The following is a 20,930-nucleotide window of genomic DNA, read 5'->3' on the forward strand; positions in this document are numbered from 1 at the left end:
AAAATATGCGAGGAGCCTATCAACATTAAGATTAGATGGAACAGTGCTGAGTGCTCATACAGGGGCCAGAGTTAATGCCTGTTCCTACCAGCCACACTGGAGAATCTCATCATTTGTGGGCCATTGTAGAGGACATGGAATGGTCTGGCCTCAGTAGTAGGAATCATTAGCCCTAGACTAAACACTGCTTCGGTTCAGTTCTACCTAACAAACCATAAAAGCAAGACTCAAAAGAATCAAATCGTTTCCAAGTCATCGTGTCCCAGAACAGAGTTCAGAAATACAGGGTGGGCAAAAGTAGGTTCACAGTTGTGAGTACATGAAACATAGTTTATTCTTGTATCACTATTTTCCATACAAACAGCTATAAACCTACTTCTGCCCCACACTATATTTAGAGGAATAAAAATATTCAACGGCCAACAAGATAAAAATCACAATGTCTGGCATTCAATAAAAAATCACCTGGCATGCAAAGAAAGAGGAAAGTGCAGCTCATAATGAGAAGAGAAATCAATCCATTTAAACTGATTCAGAACTGACACAGATATTAGGATGAGCAAATAAGGACATTAACATGGTTATTATAATTCTGTTCCATGTTGGAAATGTTAAGATATGCAATATAGTAACAAGACACAAACTGAACTAAAGATGAAAATTACAAAGTCTGAATTTTTTAAAATGTTAATTCACTAGATGAGATTAACAATAGATTAGACTTTGCAGATGGTATTGAAGATACAGCACTAGAAACTATCTAACATATAACCTATAACCTTTCTTTATGAATGAAAAAAAACGTCAACTTCATGCAGCTAACTGCATATGCATTGGAGTCACTAAAGGAGAAAAAGGAGGAACAGAAAAAAAAATTTTTTTAAAGAATGGCTCCAAATTTTCCAAATGTGATGAAACTATAAACTCATTCACAGATCCAAGAAGCTCAATGAACTTCAAGCACAGTAAGTGTTAAATCCCCCACGATCATTCGAAAATCTGAGAAGCAACAAGATAAACAAAGCTAGGAATAAAAGCAGACTTCTCACTGAAAAAATGCAATTAAGAAAGAAAACAGAAGAGAAACACTTCAAAATTATTTTTTAATCTGCCAATTAAGAATTCTGTACCCAGCAACACTATCCTACAAAAGAAAAAGCAGGAATAATTTATCACTAACAGATCTGAAATATAAGAAATAGTAAAAGACTGTGTTTAGGCAAAAGGACAATGAAACCAGATGAGAATGTGGATATATGTAAAAACAAAGAAAGACCACCAAAAATGGTAACTACATTAATAAATATATAAAATTATGTTCCTTATTATTTAAATATATTTACAAGATGATATACTAATTATGGTAAAACAATAACAATGAATTATGGCATGTATAACAAATATGAGTTAAATGTATGACAGAAGGGCAAAAGGGCTTGGAGGGGAGAAATCGAAGCACACTGTTATAAAGTTCCTATGATGTGTGTGAAGCTGTATAATGGCACCTGAAGGTACCCTGTGATACATTACACATGCACGCACACGCGAAGGTAACTATTAAAATAACCAGAGAGGGCTATTGCTTATAAATCAACAAAGGAAGTAAAATGGAATCATAAAAATACTCAATCCAAAACATGATTAAAGAAAAAAGAAAAAAAAAGGAACAAAGAAAAATGGGACAATAGAAAACAACGAGCAAAGATAATAAATTTAAACTTCACCATAACAATATCACATTAAATATAAATGGTCCAAATACACCAATTTAAAGACAAGAATATCAGATTAAGTTTTTAAAAAAAAAGACTCAACTATACGCTGTCTTATAAGAAACACATTTTATATGTAATGTCATAAATTATATAAAAGTAAAAGAAGGGGAAATGGTAGACCATTCTGACACTAATCAGAAGGAAGCTAGAGGAGTTATATAAATATCAAACAAGGTAGATTTTAGAGCAAAAAGCATCACTGGGATACTTAAATGTTTATACATCTACTAACAGAGGCCACAGTGCCCCACTCAGGACAAGAACAGTATGTCGATGGCAGGAACAAGGGCGGGATGGTTACCTCCTCCCAAATAAAGCCATTTCATCCTTCCAGTCTGGGGCAAACTGAGGCCTGCTCCTATTGTCTAACCCTGTCCCCCCAGCTCCCCATCCCCCCCACCGCCCCACTGATGAGAGGCAGCTGAGAGGAAGTAGGGGCACCGTCTCCCTCCATCAAACCTCTGTAAATACCTGGGGTGTGATATCTTCAACATGCTCAGAGCACTTACTTGTATTAGCCTACACTTGGGAAAAATCATCTCACACAAAGTCTATTTTATAATAAAGTGTTGGAGAGCCCATGTACTTTATTACACGTATCACTTTTGCACCATTGTAAAGTTGAAAATTTGTAAGTTGAACCATCATAAATTGTGGACTGGCTGTAATTTTGGGCTTGGAGATTTTCTTAAAGAAGGTTCAACTACTAATTTAATTCTCTAATAGCTATAGGATTATTCAGGTTATCTTTTCCTTTTTGAGTGATCTTTGGTAGCTGGTGGATTTCAAGGAATTTGTCCACTTTATATACGTTATAAAATTTACTGGCAAAAAGTTGTTCATGACATTCTATTATTATCTATTATGGAATTCATAGTGATATCACTTTATCATTCTTGATATTGGTAATTTGTCTTATCTCTCTCTTTTTCTGATCAATCTGGCTAGAGTGTTATGTAATTTATATTCTCAAAAATCAGCTTTGGTTTCATCTATTTTCTCTATTGTTTTCAATTTCACTGATTTCTATTCTAATCTTTGTTATTTCCTTACAATCATTTCAATAGAAACAGAAAAGTAAACACTTCTAATTAAAACAAAACAAAACAGAAACCTCTCCGCAAACTAGCATTTAGTCTTCCATTCTTAGTATGATGTTACATGAAGAATGAGCATTGGGTGGGGAAGTACAGTAGACCTGGTTGTAGAGCCTGACTCTGCCATGTACTGGTAGTAGGAATTAGGGAAAGTCACATTCTTCTCTGGGATTCATTTATTTGTTCATAAAACAAGATTGGTAATCAATCATTCAGAGGGTGCTATGAGCAAAATGGTGGCATAGAAATTTCCAGCACTCATCCCCACTTCCCACCTCCTCCAACCATCCCACCCGTGCCCCAGAAAAATCCTCTTGAACCACTATCTATGCCCAAAAGTACTTTGATGAGAACTAAGGTTTCCAGGCGAAGGGTTAGAGCACCCGGGTAAAGTGCAAAAATAAGAAAAGATACATTGAGGAGGGTAGGGCAGATAGATTCACATTACTCACATAACCCCTCCCCCAAACTTGGGCAGCCGAGTGCAGAGAGAGAAACCCTCCCCGTGGAAGAGGAGAGAGAAGTGAGCACCCAACTTCACCAAAGACCCCAGAGCATGCCCCCACCCCCCAGCACCAGGCTGACCACCATGGTTGCAGGCGGCTCCGACATGGGGTAGGCTCCTGTGAACTCAGGCCCCTGGCTCACCCCAGTGGCTGCTGACTCTTGCAGCCCCAGTAGTTCCCATGGTACCAGGCTCCCAGCAGACCCCCATGAACCCAGGCCCCAAACCACCCCGGAGTCTTCCAGCTCCCGTGGCCTCAGGTGGCTCCTGTGATCCAGTCTCCTACTCAGCTCCCATAAATCCGGGCTCCAAACAAGCACCCTCAAGCCCAGGCTCCTGGCGGGGCCCAACACAGACCCAGGCTTTTGACCCAGCTCAGCTCCAGGCCAGCACTCACGGACCCAGGCCCCTGACACCTGGGCACCAGGCCTGCCCTCATGGCTCCCGCTGCAAAGCCATTTCCCATGGAGCCCAGTCCCCAACCTTCCCTGGAGCCAGAGCTGCCCAGGCAGACCCTACCTGCAGGATGACATAGCTTCTTGGCTGTGTCACACGTTCAGAGAAGCTTAGGGAGCACTCAGTTACAACCAAATGTAACACTCTTAAGGGTCACTTCACTCATCTTCTCCTGCATTTCTGAATCTTTTCCAAATTTCTCTTCCCCAGCACTAGGGAAAGACAACTACCTCAGTACCTCTTACTAGATAAGGCAATTCCTCGAATTTCTTTATCTCAGTCCCACATATTTACAGAAAAGGTCAAATCCTCTTCTGACTTAACTAACCCCTTGATACATGACTTTGAGGATCCAACTCAGAGAATCAAATCTCTCCAAATAGAATTTGTTCTCTCTCCCACCTGAAATCATACAGAAAAAGCTCACAGGTGTGGGTGCCAGGTGACAACCCCCAAACGATGAAACCTCCCAATGCCTTCTCAGGTCAGAGGACACCAAGTCTCCAAAGGCAATAGAACTTCCCAGTTCCCGTCCTTCGTCACACTGTCCTGACCTTCAGGGCAGTCCTGAGCGTTCTCCGTTCTCCTTACCTGTGTAGAGGTCCGTATCTGTGTACTCCTCCACTTTCTTGTGCTGCAGGATATAGTCAGACACCTTGGTCCCAATAGCTGGCTGAACATCCACCCACTCGAGGGAGACCACGGTGCTGGAGGGCTCCACTGTTGGGGACAGCCGCAGACTAGAGGGGGCGATAAGGAAAGTGGTTGGTCAGTCAGCAGCCAGCACAGGCTGAGCCCAACAGAGTCTGCACGTGTGGAGATCAAGAGCATGCGATTCAGCCTGGGTTCACGCTCTCATTCAGCCCACCACCACCACCTTGCATGGACTTAGGCAAACTTTAGACCTCCTTCAACCTCTGTTTCCCGGACCATAAAATGGTACTAAGAGGAGCTGCTTTTCGGAATCAATGTGGAATCCAGTAAATTAATCTAAGCACACAATATGTGCTTACAGAAAGTTGATCAATTTTCTATTTATTTAAACTATGTTCTCAGTGGTGCCTCCTTGTCAATTCAATTGGCAGCGCCTTCAAACACGGTAGCTTTCAACCTCTCTGCTATTTTAAATCCTCCAATACATCAGTCAACTCTTTAATATTCTGAAATCAATATCCCCTCACAGAGGGCAGGAATTCTGGGGAATCCTTTCATGAAGCAAAGAATAAAAAATAAAATAAAATAACAGAATGATCGAAGGTTAGAACGGGAAGGGTCCCAGGAGAGAGGGAAGTGTAATTCTCCCATTTGACAGATAGGGGCAGTAAGGCCCAGAGAAGGAAAATGTTTTGCGCCAAGCCACACAGCTGGATGGGGACAGAACCATGGTGGTAACTGCTTGTCCTCGGGCCAGTTTCGTTCTATCTTGCCACTACACCATACTGTCTCTTTAAGGACCATCTTACAATGTGATTCTTCTCACCCCACAGAGAGGTGATCTGGGACTCCAGTGCCCCCATATCGGATCCTGCTCAGCTCACCTATGCTCCTTACACCATTCCCCCCTCGGTCACATTCCTCCACAGACAACGGCCTTCCTTTACTTCCTCAGTGTGGGCTTCCTGCGTCAGGTGTTCATACGCCTTCTTGCTTTGCCCGAAACGCGACTCCTGTCTCCCATCCAGGCTTCCCGGACAACCTCCCTCCCCTCTGACTAAAGCAGCCCTGCATGGCTCCCTCCATTGGCACCTCTTTGTTTTTATCACTTAATTTTCTTAACTGTGTATTATTTTCCTGTGTGAGCTTTGACATCTGTCTCCCTCGCTACATGGTCAGCTCCCTGTGTTTACAGACTGTGCCTGATTCATTTATTGATGAATCCCCCAGCCCAGCAGGCAGCCAGTGTTCAAAAATTATTTATGGAATGAGTAAAGAACAGTTTCTTGATCTCAGTAGCCCCAGTGTCCAATACAGGAACCAACGGAGCAGTGGTCAACACCTAGTGAACCTTTGCTGAATGGAAAAGTCAAAGAAGTAATGATGGACCACGTGACATCATTACACCCGGACAACGCTGCTATAGTACCGACGTCTACCCTTGAGGCAGTTTGCTGTCCTGCCAAAGCTCCCTGCTTTCTTAAAGAAAGAGGCAGGCCCTAGAGACCTCAGGGATCTCAGGAGGCACCCTGGGGACAGAAGCAAGCCATAGCCTGGACTGGCAGGACAGGAGTGTGAGTCCATGGAAAGGGGCGGCCGAAGGAGGAGGGGCCACACATACGTACATGGGCTGCGGGAGGGGGCTGCAGTTGGGGAGCCCACTGGCATCAAAGGCGCTGAGGTCACACCTGCACCAGTCATCGATCACGTCCCCTTTCCCTGAACACCAGTAGGAGCTCATCAGCGCACTCTTGAAGGCCTGCAATAAAGGAGGACAGAAGAAAGGATGATGACAATGGTGGAGAGACAGAGCGAAGGTGCCAGTGGCTGTGATAGTAGCCGGCCAAAATTTAAGAGCAACCCTCCTAGGGGCACAGGACACCGTCTGGTGCCTAAATCCCTACCTGGCGCTGTACCGCCAGGTTTTCCCATTCTGAGCCATCCGCTACCCAGCAGCCAGAATGATCATTGGGACGGGATAGTAACAGCATCCAGGGAGAACCTCCTCTGGGCCTGGCACAGTATCTGTTTTCATTTATTTCATCTTCACCACCACACATGATCGTTCTATATTGTTATAATTATCATTATCATCATTTCACATTCTGCAAATTGGAAAACTGAGTCACAGAGGAGATAAGTAACTTGCCCGAGGTTCAAAGCTAGTAAGAGAAGGCGCTGGGATCTGATCCAAGGGAGTCTGGCTCCAGACCCTGTCTTCTTGAACATCTTGCTACACTGCTTTGTGTAGAAGTCTGACCTCCCTGCTTAGAAACCTTCAGAGGCTCCCCATGGCCCTCAGGATAAAGTCAGAACTCCTTGCTCTAGCCCCTGAGCACCTGCCCAGGCTCATCTGTCACCACGCCTCTGACATTCCTTTGCAAGCTACCATCCACCTTCTTGCAACCACTAATATTTGCACCAACAGTGAATTCCAGCTCATGGAAAGTATGCTTGCTCCAAATCAGGAGACAGCAAATTGTTTCTGTAAAGGGTCAGACAGTAAATATTTTTGGCTTTGTGGCTAGGTAGTCTCCGCTGCCGTTACCTAACTCTGACTTTGCAGCATAAAAGCAGTGCAAGCAATATTTTAAATAAATGCACATGATTGTGTTCCAATAAAACTTTATTTACAAAGACAGGCAGCTGGCTAAATTTGGCCTGAGTGTCATAGTTTGATGACTCTTGTTCTAAATGATGATTAATGTCCTATTTAATTGCAATGCACTGAATGGCCTTTTTTAAAACATTTTTCCTCTCTGCTGGAATTCTGCCCAACCTCCACTCCCCCATCTGCAGCCCCTTGTACTCTATCAACTCACTCTTTTGGTCTCAAGTGGAGCATTCCTTTCTCTGGGAACCCTACCTTGGCTTTCTTCAAACTGGGATCACGCTCCTCTCCTGGCCACCATCACACACTGGACCATACCTACCACCCCATCTCCTTGCTTGTCTCACCCAGCACATTCTGATCCTGCCAAGGTCACGAGCCACGTCTTACTCATATTAGTGTTCTCACGGGACTGAACACAGTTATTCAGTCAATAGTCACTGAATAAATGAATGGACGTGGAAACGCTAACCGGGAGGCTCAGGCTCAGCTGTGCTTCATGCTTTAGTCACTCCATTTACACTGACATTTCATGGCCCTGGGGATTCAGAATGTTTCACAGCTCCTTTTCGAGAAGGCTGATCTCTTATACCTTTGCCAGGTAACAAACTATGTGCTTGCTTGCTTGCTTTTTATTAATTTATTTACTTGCTGTACACTTTTTAAAATGAAAGCTTCCCACTGCCTATCACCAAGGACACTGGATTACCCAGGTGTCAGTTTTTCCATCTTGCGTTGTTCCAAAGACTCAAGTACAGCATGTGTGAATACAGTGGGAATGGGGTCTGCCCACCTAGCTACCCAGTACACAGCTCTAGAAGGAGGTGTGTATGAGAATGCTATCCTGTAAGACCTCATTGCATTTCTCCCCGTGCCAATGATGAGAAGGCTCTGATTTTGCCTGCCATATGTTCTTACCCATATCCTTTCCTACGGTATGAACACATGATTTAATTTCTCTTGAAATAATAGTAATCCAAACAAAAAGAATTATAAGAAAAGCTAATGTTCACAGAACACCTGATTGCACTGGCGAAGGTGCTTTAAAGGCATTAAAAAATGTAATCTTCACAACAGTCCTGAGACACAGATATTATGATCCTCATTTCCAGTTGAGAGAACCAGGAATCAGAGCAATAAAACAATTTTCCCAAGATCACACAGCAAGTGTGTGGTGGCAGTAGAATCCCAGCCCAGATCTCTGTGACTTCCAAACTCAAATTTTTTTCTGTTTAACTGTGCAGTCCCATGGGTTAACCCCAAGTAGGAATGCCAGCTTTAGTAAATAAAAATAGGATGCCCAGTTCGATTTGAATTTCAGATAAACAACAACTTTTTCTTTTTCGTGTTAATGTATCCCACCCAATGTTTGCATACCAAGTATGTGAGCCAGGGTCTGGCACGCAGCTAACAGTACTGTTCCTACCACAAGTCAGAACCTATGCTGGGAACAAAGATCTGTTCCCCTACCAGCATTAGAGAGGGCACTCTTGCGAGGACAGAAACCAGATGGGATGGCATGAAGTCACGGTGACTGACAGACTGTTTTCTCCCTCCTTTTGCAGGTTCCCCCTTCCTGAAATTAACGTGCACAACTGCTCATGACTCAGGATTCTCTAACATCTCCAGCCAGCAGGAAGGGCTTAATTACCATAATGGTGCAATCCAGGGCCATGGGTGAAAGTGACGCAGATGGTAAGAGATCGCCTTAGACTGCGCAAGGGGAGGAGAGAGGACATCCTGTTTTGTTTGTGTATGTTTTCGTTTGGTTTTCGTGCGTGCATGTGAGTGTGTGTGTGTGTCTTCTGTAATCAAGAGTCGTTTGAGCTTGTGGAAAACAAAACAGAAAAATCTCTCTGGACTTGGTGAGTTTCAACATCCAAGCAACTCTTGGGGAGAAATCCTGTCTCTGAGTCTCCACATCCACTGGCTGTTTCCAAAATCTTGAGGAACAGCATGGGGACCGGTGCAATGGCCAGGCCAATGCTGGACAGAGCACAAACACACCCTGATAAAAAGCCTACATCAAACAGGGAGCCCTAGCAAGGCGGCAGAGGCCAGTGCTGTGTCAGCGAAAGGTCACTCTTTCTTTACATCTTCGGTTCTTGCAACACTCCATCCTGAATCCAATTAGCTCTCAGGGGAAGAGATTCATAGACTGTTCCAGAATCAAGGGCTCGGTAAGACACCTAATCTAATGCATTGTATTGATGCAGATAACAGTGGCTGGGAAAGACGAGATGGCTGGTCCAAGGTAATAGAGCAACTTTGTGATGAAAGGACTCTTCCTCCTTTTAATTCTCAAAATTACCCTTTGAGATGGGAGTTGTGTCCACGTGCAGATGAACATGGGTGTGTGAGAACTTGAACCGAAGTCCATCGCATTCCTGGAACTTTAGACTTTCCCAGGTCGCACAGGAACAATAAATGCCAAGATTTCATTCAAAACATCCTTTTCAGCTGCTCAGTCTGAATCACGTGCTTATGTGCTGTTTGTGTGTGCGCCCGTGTGTGTTCTCTGAGGGAGATGAAACCTTACACTGGAGGCATTGTTGACTCCTGGCTTTTGAGTGAGTGGAGGGACTTAAGAAACAAATCCTGTACTTAATACAGGGCTAAGGGCCGTATTTGCACAGCCATTGGTTTTCATAACAAAAGTTTGCATTTCCACTACTTGTAAAGGCTTCCAACTTCGGGCTAATTAACTAGCAAACCAAGCTGAGCAGGAGGAGAAAACAGCCACAAAAATGTGAAGCAATCAAAATAAACTAGGATTTCTTTTTCGCTCTATTGTTACTTCCGCATTTGAATTGGCATAAATTATTCCTTGCTTTAAGCCTCAATTTCTCCATCTGCAAAATGTGGACACAGAAGATATATTTTTGAAGGTTTAATTAAGTGTAATAAACATTCACTCTAAAGCACGTGCTGTCTAAATGCTAAGAAAGGAGATGAAAAGCCCCAGTTGCTAACTTCAAAGGACTCACAGTTTCATGGTGAAGACAAACACAATTACAATTAATATGGTTCGAGTGCTATGAAGTAACACACACAAGAGGCTGGAAGATAGAAAGGATGTGGCCCTTGCAGCTCTAAGAATTTTGACAATGTCTTAGGAATCTTAAACTAAGTAAGCATTCCCTATTTCATTAAGGTACTTGGACCATCTATATAGAATGTCATGAATTCAATCCCACACTCTATGTTTACGTTAACTGTATTTTCTACACACAAAAATATACTCAGGGTTGACACCAAGTCAGTTATTTTTGATAGTAAGATGGTTCTGGTCTGTATGATCAAAATCATGGCCTGAAGTCCTCACTCAAAGTGTAAAGGACTATATTACCTCTACAGGATTGGTCTTAGGACTGCCCAGCCCATTGCAATTGAGGTGAAAGGCCTTCTAAAGATAAAATAACTACTACCTTTTTTTTTTTTTTATCTCTGGCTCCCTTTTAGTGCCTAACACAGTACCTTGCAGATATCATAAGTCAGTCGGTATTTGTTGAATTGAACTAAAAGTTCACATGGAATGCTGAATGAAACAAACCAATATACAAATTATTAAAAGCAAAGAAAATGTACGCGTGTGTGTGTGTGTGTGTGTGTGTGTGTGTGATACAAATTACTTGTATCTCTAATGTCAGTAAACAGCACATCCATCAATTTGGTGCCTCCAGCCAAAAATGGAGGGTCAACCTGGGCTCCTCCCTTTTCTCACAGCATGTCTCAAATCCAATTTTTCTTCCCTGGTCACGTGGCTGTCTCCCTGTTCCAGGTTAGCAATGCCTCTTCTCTAGGCAATTGTCACAGCCTCTAGACTGGCTCCAATGCCACCTTTCCCAGCTTTCTAAAACATGACTGCTTTCTTGGTCCACCTCCTTGCTTGGGCCCCTGCAAAAGTTCCGCCACCATCTGGACAATACCTCCGATTCTTTACCCTGACTTTTAAAGTCCTTTGTTGTTCATTCTCTGGCTCATCTCCTGTCTTCTCCTCACTGGGCCCACTCTGATCCAGACATACCATCTTCTTATAGCAATGCGTTGCTTCATACCAAGCCTTCTGTCGTGTTCTGCCTCCGGTCTAAAATGCCTGTTCTTCATTATTTCTCCTTGCTGAACTCTAGGAAACTTCTTGTCCACCAGCACCCAGCCACACTTGGGAGATTTTGTCTCTCCCTCCTCTCATTCCATTTTTGCACATTTCACATTTCCTTACAATTTGCTTATTGGTGGGTCCTTCTTGCTTATCATACCAGGAACTCTTTCACGCCAAAGTACTATATGGCTTTCTCTCTGTATCCCCAGCTCCAGGCAAGAGTCAACACATGGTAGGGTCCCAAAAATATGTGTTGAATTTCAGAGACATGTAATAGGATACTCTGCCAGGGATTAAACTTATAAACTTACTGTTATTTTTTTCTTCTAGCAATAGTGTTGACAAAAAAGCAACTGGTCACCATAAAAAGACTACGTTTCCATGAAGCCATTGAAATAGGGTTTGGGGTCAGGTATAGAAGTGGAATCTTTCTTGAAGGTATGTTATACTACTGCTTGGGAGAGTGGGTTGATAGTTTTTACTAAGAAAGTGTTTGAAGGTCTAGAATAAGAAGCTCCTAGGGCCCTAGAGAGAGATAGAAAGGGAGGAAAGCAGTTGGCATCCTAGCCCATGATGACCAAATGTCTGATCGTTCAGGAGGAACTGGGATTGACGAGCACAGGAAGCACTGGAGAGGACACTGCCGCAGTGCTCTGCGGAGGCAGATACAGTCCAGCCTAAACATCTGGGACAGGACCTACCTGAGCCATCTGCCACTCAGTCATCAGCACACCCCATAGTAATGGCTGCAGGAGATGCCAATCACTCATTTCCCTGGTAGTTATAGGAGGTGGAGACCAGGGACTGGAGTGCCCATTCTCTAGAAATGGAATAAGAAATGCCGTTGTGCCCTGACAGCGAGGAGGTGACTGGTCATCTTATTACAAATCGATGCCTGCATAATGAAGCCGTAGTGCGAGAACTCATTTGGGGAGGGAAATAGGTAATGTTAATTGACTTAAGTTTTCTTTTTTCCAAACAGAGCAGAAGGGCAGGTGTGGTGACCTTAAAACATAACCCTAAATGTCTTTGACACGTCTTTCATCATGAGGTGGAATCTAGGTTCCCTCCCCTTGAGTCTGGGCTGTATAATTGCTTGACAAAAAAGAAAAGGAAAAAAAAAAATGTTGCCACTTTAATTTCTAGCTCCAGACCTTAAGATACTGGCAGCTTCCACATGTCTCTTGGGATGCTTGTTCTTTGAACCCGAGCACCATGCTACAAGGAAGTCCAGGCCACATGGAGAGGACACATGTAGGTATTCCAGCCAACAGACCCAGCTGAGGTCCTAGCCAACAACCAGGTCATCTGCTGGGCATGTGAACAGGGAAGCCTTTGAGATGGCTCCAGCCATAGCCACCAAGCTGACTGAAACCACATGAGAGAGAGCTGAGTAAGAACTGCCCAGCTCAGTCCTCTCAGCCCCAGGAATGATCAGAGAGAATAATAAAATGATGATCGCTGTTTTAATAGATTTGGGGTTTGGGGGATTACATAGCAGTAAATACCTGGAACAGTAGGCTCTTCACCTCTGAACATCGCTAAAAGATTGCTTAGAGAATGGAGCAACTGAGGGGCAGCTGGGCAAAGGGAAGAAAAGACCCCAAGTTCATGCATATCCTCGGAGCTGGAGGGCTCTGAAGTGCATACACGCATACTCATCGCCACAGGTCCCTGTCGTTTCAGATCTAGAAGAGTCCTGAAAGGTGACACAGCACCTCACAACATCACTGACGAAGAAGCCCGAAGAAGGGAAGGGGCTTGTGTCCAAGTATACACCACAAGAATCTGGCAGAAACAAACCAAGATTTTCATATCAACTAACATTCAGTGCATGAAGTTGCCTGTCTCTGGACTGGCTTTAAGCCACTAATCTGCTATGCTGTTGGACAGGACGCACACATAATAACCACACTTACTGAGAATGTGCTAAGCATGCTGACAGACGTTATCTCATTAAATCCTGCCAACGGCCTTACGAGGCACGTTCTGCTGAAACCGTCCCTGTTTTACAGACGTGGAAACTGAGGTTCGGAGGGTGGAAAGGCCTGTTCAAAGTCACCCAGTTAAAAAGTGGAAGAACAAGAACTTGAACTGAGGCAATTAGCTCCTTAGGCCCATTCTCTCAGCCACTCCCATCCTGAGCAATATTCTCGCTAACTAGAGGATATCAGTAATAGTGTTTAACTGCATGTTTGATCTGACAGGAGGGACTAGGACTGAGGAGTGAGGAGCCTAGGAAGGACCGAAGAGGGCATCATAGCAGAGCCTACGCAGAGGCAGAAACAGAGGCTACTCTGAGGGCTCACCATAAACTAGGCACTGTTCTCTCAATGCTTAGCATGTACCACTCCTGACAACAACCCAGAGTACTTTACATATATTGACTCATTTCATTTTCCCAGCAACCTGTGAGGTAGGTATGGTCCTGATGTCCATTTTACCTTTGTGCCAGGGTCAGAGAGCTAGTAAGTGGCACCGCCAGGATTTGAACCCAGGTTCTAGATTTGATCTGGCTCTAGAGCCTGTGCTCTGCTCTGAAATATAAAACCTCCAAAGAAACACTCTGATGGAGACAATTCATTTTTACAAAATGTAACGTACACTGCTGATTCCGCCCACCTTTAGCAGGCACTGTGTCCATGGGAATGGACCACTGAAAATGCCAGAGTTAATTGCCACTTTTGTAGGTCAAATGTCAGCAATTGCACATAGTTCAATATACTAGCAGCCACAGGAGTGAATAAAATCCCAGAAAAGGAGGCTATAGGGCATGAAGGAGTAGAGTGACTAAGACAGAGGAATCCCAGGAAACTCAAACATTTTCTGATTAACTTGCTGTGTGATCTCAGTAAGTCTCTTACCATTTCGGGGCCTCAATGACACCTGACATTTTTTCAACTTGGACATTTAGTCTAGAGCATTACTGGTTCTGATCACTTTCTGATGTGTTCTAGATTTTGTTTTCTCTCAAAGCTGCCCACAATTTTCCCTCCTGGAATCCTTCAAAAATTCCTGCCCAGCAGTAAAATGATCAGTGGTTGGGGGAAGGGAGGGATGAACAGGTAGGGCACAAAGGACTTTAGGGTGATTAAACTATTCTGTATGATACTATTATGGTGGACACGTCATTATACATTTGCCGAAACACACAGAATGCGCACCAGCAGTGAACTTTCAGGTAAACCACAGACTTTGAGTGATAAAGATGTGTCGGCCTAGCGTCATGGATTGTAGCAAATTTTGGGGTGGGATGTTCATGGTGGAGGAGGATCAGTGTGTGTGTTCAGTGGGGGGAGTGCAGGGAGTATATAAGAACTCAATATTTAACAGTCAAAATAAAAAAAAAATGGGTTGACCACTTTGATCTCTTCTTTTTGGAACATCAGTGGCAGTCAAGAGCAAGTGGACAGTGACAGCCTCTAACTCAGGGAGCAGACTCCTCCCCGTCTCCGCATTCCCGCCTTTTCTTTCTTCCTTTATTTATTTCACACCCTAAGGTATAAAACAGTCAAAACACTATGTCATACATCTGAAACTAATGTACTATCGAATGCCAACTGTGCTTTAATACGAAAATTTTAAAGTAAACAAATAAACTCAATTTTGCCCAGAGCCTAAAACTGCTCTAAAAATAAAGTCTATTTAACTGCCTGCTAACACCCTCTCTGTAGAGGAGGTCACACAGATGACAAGAATGCCACTGGTGGTTTTGAAGAAAGCGAGGAGTGGCATGAAGAGATGAGACACTTAGGAGCGTCTCCTCACCCCAGGCCTGGTGCTAGGGCATCTGTCTAAGGAGCTCCCATGAGCCTCTCAACAGCCTGTGCAGCCGCAGCTCTTGCTGTTCGCAGTACTCCACGCAGATGAGCAAGTGCAGGGTCGGAGACTAGACGATACTGGCCCAGGGTCCCCCAGGTGCAGCACAGTGAAGAGTCCCTAACTCCAAGCCCAAGCTTCGTCCCCTGACCTCCCTTGCCCCTCCCCCCATTTTCAGCCTCTGAGTCAGACCCCCTGCCTCCCCCCCGCCCTCCCCCACAAGGCCATACACGGAGGGAATAATAACTGGCAGGGACCCATTTCCTATATGAGAAATTGTGCAGCTTAATCTATGGCTCTATAAATCACATAAACGACACCTAATTTCCCCTGTCAGGATGAACTTGGCTTTTCAAGCCATCCTCCCCTGAACGATGAGAGCCTGACAGAACAGCTTGTTAATCTGGATGACAGGGGGAAGACATTGAGAGCCAGCCAACCACCCCCCCTTGCCACACTTACCTCTGCTAATGAAAAAATATTAGAGAAATAAATATACAGCCCGCTGAGACCCTCCTGCACGAGCTCTGTCAGCTGTCTGTTCCACAAGATGTACAGACACAAGATGATAGGGGCTATATGATCCTCAGACAAGGAGCTATTTTTCCTGTCAGTTCACCCCGTATTTCAGCTCTCATCCATCTCATGGAGAAGATGAAGTGCTGGGTTTTAATGCATTAACAGTAAGTGAGCCTTTTTGTGCGTGTATATGCCAGACACAAAGCTCAATGTTTGCCACGAAGAGAGTCAGTTCATTTCCACAGCAACACTGTGAACTGAGTACTCCTATCACTCCCATTAGACAGAGGATGAGACTGTGGCCCCAGCGAGTTTGGGGTCCTCTCCTATGTCACACAGCCAGTGTTTGGCAGGGCAAAATTCAAACTCAATTTCTTCAAATTCCAAAGCCTAAAGGCTTCACCACTGTGAACTAATTTAATCTTCATAGGACACCTGTATATTAGGTAGCATTGCTTCCATGCAGTCTTTGAAAAAGTTAAAATTAAAAAAGGTTGACACTCATGTGACCTGCTGACTTGAATAACTATGTCACAAATCTATGATGATTCGGAGTTAGGATCCTAACACCAGCCTGACTCCAAAGGCTGAATCCTCTTCTCTGCCTTGGTCGTTTCTACTACATGACGAAGACAGGTAGGAGTTGAGGTGCATGATGCATTCTCAGGAGGAGAGAGGGTGACCATTTAACTTTGCTCTGGTCAGTCCCAAGTCCTTATTTTCCAGAACAACACTGCAAAGTGCGTTTTCAGGGACAGGACTTCAATGTGATATTAACTGATATGAGTTTTTAAAAAAATATTGGGGGTAGGTTAGGGAAGGCTGTCTCTGTGGTCAAATAAATGTGAAAGACTTGATAAGACAAAACCAAATAGATCGCTCCACTTAGAACTTTCGAAGCCATTTATATGCTAACAGAAACCAGGAGGCCCTGGGTAGGTAATGCATAAAACCCAGCGTTTCCCAAATACAGAAGTACTTATCCTTGGAATTTTACCCCCACGTGGCATCCGGAGATCTGGCACTACAGAGTCTTCTCCAGGTTGTGTTAATCCAGATTCTAGGCTGGATGGACACAAAGTTTTCTGCCAGCCAAAAGCTACTCAAGAAAGAGAGCTCACTCCAGCTCTGTCAGTGATTGCATGATGCTGGCCAGGTCAGCCTTCCTCGCTGGGGCTTGGTTATCTCAGCTGTAAAATAAGGGAGTTGCGTATCCTTAGGCCTGAGGCCCTGACCTTCTGGCAACACCATGCATGCAAGAAGTGCATGGAGCTCCCACAGATGCGGCCCCAACTCTTGCTGACTCTTCCCCAGGCAGCCAGCTCAGGTGCCTGCTCTGGCTTCCAGATGAGACCCTGTGTCGTCCTGATGACCTGGGCCCACCGTGATTGGCCTATCTGGCCACAGACTTCTGCCACTTCTCAATGAATGGCTTTGAGTCATTTGGATGCCTTTGTGTTGATGTCAGGACCCCTTGCCCCCAATCTCTGGCCTCTGCTTCTCCCCCCAGCATCACCTCTTGCCAATATCCTTTTTTATACTCTGTTCTCTAGCCATGCCTTCTCACCTCTAGCCTTTCATGTGCTATCTCCTCTCCTTGGAACACTCTTCCCCCACGCAATACTTTCCCCCACTGACTAAGCCATCAGCTCTCAGCTGCGAGACCACCTCCTCAGACTGCCTTCCCTAACCGTCTAAACCCAGGATAGACGCCTTCCTGGATAACACATCTTCCCCCATCTTTTATTATAGTAAAACTTATTTTACTGTGTTTTATGTTATTGTCTATTTCACCGCTCATCTGTTTCTCCTAACAGACGGTATACAAATTGAGGTTGGGGCTCCGTCTGCTTTGTTTACTATTCAATCCCTAGTGTCTGACATAGAGTAGGAGCCCAGGAATTGATTAATCAATTGGTCCATCATAAGTAAATGTTAAGAACCTTAACTCTGTCATATCTCTCTCTGTTCCTTCACTTCACGTTGGCCTTAGCCATGGAAGATTTCTTCTCTGTCCAGAGCCTCCAGGTAATTCTGTGCTCCTAACCTCTGCCATGCTCCTAACAGTTGCTAACTTCACTCCTGAGAACAGCCCAGGAGATCTAAGAACCAACACCCCTCACTTAAAAAACTCTGACATCCTCTAGTAAAATATAGAGGGGTTTTGAAGCATTTTGTACAAAGCACCTCAAATGTCAGAACAGACAAGTGCAAAATTTCTTCAAAGTCTTTTTCTTAAATATGTATGCAAATTACACATTCCACTCTACAACAGATTTGGGGTGGTTTTAATATTAAAACAATAGATTTTCCCCCAAATGTTTCTCATACTGTGATTCTCTGGACCTCTTGCCTCATCAATGACTTGAAACACTTTAGAAATTCAGATTCCTAGGCCAAACTCAGACCCACTGAATTGGAATCTTAGGAGGAATATTCCAGAATCTGTGATTTAATATACTCCCAGGTGAGTCTTATGTACTATCACTTTCAAGAATCTCCGATCACTTTATCCTGTGGCTTTGAGTATATCCTAGATTAACAGTGTATCCCTTTGGGTTAGGGCACTCCAGTTTGAGAATAAAAAAAAAAAATGACAGCATGTGAACAGATATCTTTCTAGTATCAGATATAAGGGACAGTTTGGTGGTCATATTTTAACTAAATAACATTTCTTTGGCCAAAGGTAGTGAGCCCCATGAGTTACAATTGCTTATTTGGCTCAAACTGGACCAATCAGATTTTTTTTTTTCCTGGAAATTTAGATTTACGTGTTCATTGGCATCTCTGAGTAATTCAACTGGTATGAGATACAAAGCCGGACTTGGCTAGGGGGTGCTTACCATATTGAGCTACATGCATGGAGACCAGAGAAGGGGAGAAAGGGAGAAAGAAGGAGAGGTGGAGAGGGGGAGGAGGCAGAGAAAGAGGCAACAAACTTAAGTGCAGGGAGAAGCAGAGATGGCAGGCTCCAGGATCACTGCCAAGAGTGGCTCCCTGCACGCTGGTAGTTCAGCTGTACGCTCTACCCTCGAGTTATATGAGAGATCAGCATGTTATAATAATATCCCCCTTTTTCAGCTTAGAAAGTTTCAGTGGGTTTCTGTTTTGTATCACTTAAAAGCCTTGACTAATAAAGTATAAACATTCTGCTTCTTAGCCTGGCACACAGGGCCCTTCAGGCAGTGGTGCCAAACAATCTCTCTAGCCTCATACCCTGCCGCCACGGTCTACCCCAGTCCTACATACCAGCTACATTGAACCCACTTGTCATGGACCAGACAGGAAACAAACTTTTATGCCACTGCGTCTTTGTATGTGGTTTCCCTTGGCTTATAATGCCTTTCCTGCCTTCTGCCTTTGATCGAATCATGCTCATTCTGCAACACACACTACAAATGCAATTAATTTTGGAAACTCTTTTCTGACATCCCAGCAGAACTGAAGGTTCCCATTGTACCTTGGGCAACACATTGGTTAGTGAACTACGATATTTTATTGAATTATTTATATGGAGGTCTCTTCTCTCCATTGAACTTGGAGTTCTTTACCTTATCGTATCATAAGCTCCTTGCATAAGGCTCCTTGCATAAAGTAGGTACTCCGTAAATGTTTGCTGCATGAATAAGTATTGCGTGGATGAGTGGTAAACTCTGAGGGATAGAAGACTGGGACCTGTTTGGGTGTTCAATCTGTGCTATCCTAGTAGATCCACTCAGTCATCAGAGCAATAGATTGTGCTTACATTGTTCCAAACTATCCCCAGATCATTTGTCCTGCCTGTCACTGAGCTGATAGCAATTATGAAAGTGATGAATAGCAGACCAATTATGAGCAATAGGAAACAACAGTTATAGCTCCAGGGAGAAGACACAGCCATATCAGTAGCCTAGTCCATCTCATTGTGAGTCATCTTCCCAAGGCATCTTGCCCTGTGACCTTGAACTGCCAAGGACTTCTTAGTCTTGCATAATCCAAGCCCTTCAGAGGATGGCTCCTCCTTTCAGGGCCTGCTGTCTACAAGGCATTGTTTCTGGCGCACTCAGTCCTGAAAGAGGAAACCTGGACAGAACTCACACACTTTTCCTAACGGAAGCCTTTAGCCAAGGATCCCAGCCCCACCCAATGGACAAGACTGGTCTTTTAGGGCCTGTTATCCATTGAGAGATAGCAACTCCTCTCCCCTGTGGTAAGAACATCTGGAGATGAGAGGTGGGTGGGAAGGTTCCAAGTGGAGGCTTTATCCAAAATTGTGGAGCTTATGTTGCTAAATGCTAGCTTAAGTTAAGGGTGACTTCCTGAACGAAGGACTGCAACATTTCCCCTCGGTGGCCACTGGTGACCTCGTGTTTCCAGTACACCAATTTTCCCCTAAGAATCATCTGAGGGAGACAGTCTCGCCTGCTGGTGGGGCTCCCATGGTTGGGCCTGAGGGGGGTGGGTGTCAGGGAAAGAAAGGTCAGAGGACAGGAGGGGACATGCTTAGTCTAGACCCCAACTGAGCTTATCTTTGTCTTTGAAAGGGGGACCTTAGATATTTGAGAAGGTTGTGAAAAGGGAGAGTTCTACTTTTAGATTCATTGTAGCCACATTTCCACCATGGCAAGTTGGACACGAGGAGTCTAGATCCCTTAACCCAGCAAAGGATATCACACAGGCTAGAGGGAGGGTACAGCCTAGAGGTTAAGGGTACGGTCTTTGGAACCAAATCCCTGGGTTCAAATCTTAGTGCTATCACTAAGCAAACAGATAGCAGTGATTTCAACCCTCTATGTTTCACTTTCCACATGTGTCAAATGAGGATATATTAATACCTCCACCAATAAGGAATGTTATATGGATCATTTGTAAAGTGTCTAAAATAATGCCAGAGGGGTGTGTGTGTGTGTGTGTGTGTGTGTGATAATTAAATGATTATACTGACACAGTTCTGAACTTGGGTATTCTCTGGATGGAATCAAACTGGTGGACATAATAAAGTTGTTACTTAGAATTACTATATTTATAAACAAAAGTAATTCTTGACACATCTACAATCAGAATTATTTTTAATATTTTTCCAATGAGGGGAACTGACAGAAACTGTCAGAAACAAGATTCCTTGCTTTTGGGTAATTACACCTTTCTTAGTTTCTGTGAACTGACTACCCTTTTTGTTTTTTAATCAATGGATGCCTAAGGGTAAGGCAATTACTATTTATTGTATACTTACTCTGTGCTAGATGCTTAATTAGAAGCAGGAGCAGAGGCAGAAAAGGAGGAAAGAGACGGAGAGGAAAGATAAAAAAAACATGAAGGAAGAGAAAATAAACTATAGCTAATATTGATCAAGTTTTTAATCATACTAGGCATTGCTAAGTGCTTTTCACACATAATCTATTTAAACTAACGG

The 20,930-nt window shown here is 43.9% G+C and overlaps 1 protein-coding gene across 3 annotated transcripts in view; it reads right to left on the bottom strand.

Annotated features, from left to right (window-relative positions):
- The window catches only part of ASTN2 (astrotactin 2), an 839,367-nt gene that overhangs the window by 136,243 nt on the left and 682,194 nt on the right, over positions 1-20,930 (bottom strand). For all 3 annotated transcript variants that reach the window (XM_090274637.1, XM_090274635.1, XM_090274634.1), the window contains 2 exons: positions 6,113-6,246; positions 4,425-4,573 (listed from right to left, as the gene is read on the bottom strand). In XM_090274637.1, the coding sequence (XP_090130763.1) occupies positions 4,425-4,573; positions 6,113-6,246 (283 nt within the window). The remainder of the gene's footprint in view (positions 1-4,424; positions 4,574-6,112; positions 6,247-20,930) is intronic.

This window comes from Furipterus horrens, unplaced genomic scaffold (genome assembly GCF_987537825.1).
Source record: "Furipterus horrens unplaced genomic scaffold, mFurHor1.1.pri manual_scaffold_4, whole genome shotgun sequence".
NCBI lineage: Eukaryota > Metazoa > Chordata > Mammalia > Chiroptera > Furipteridae > Furipterus > Furipterus horrens.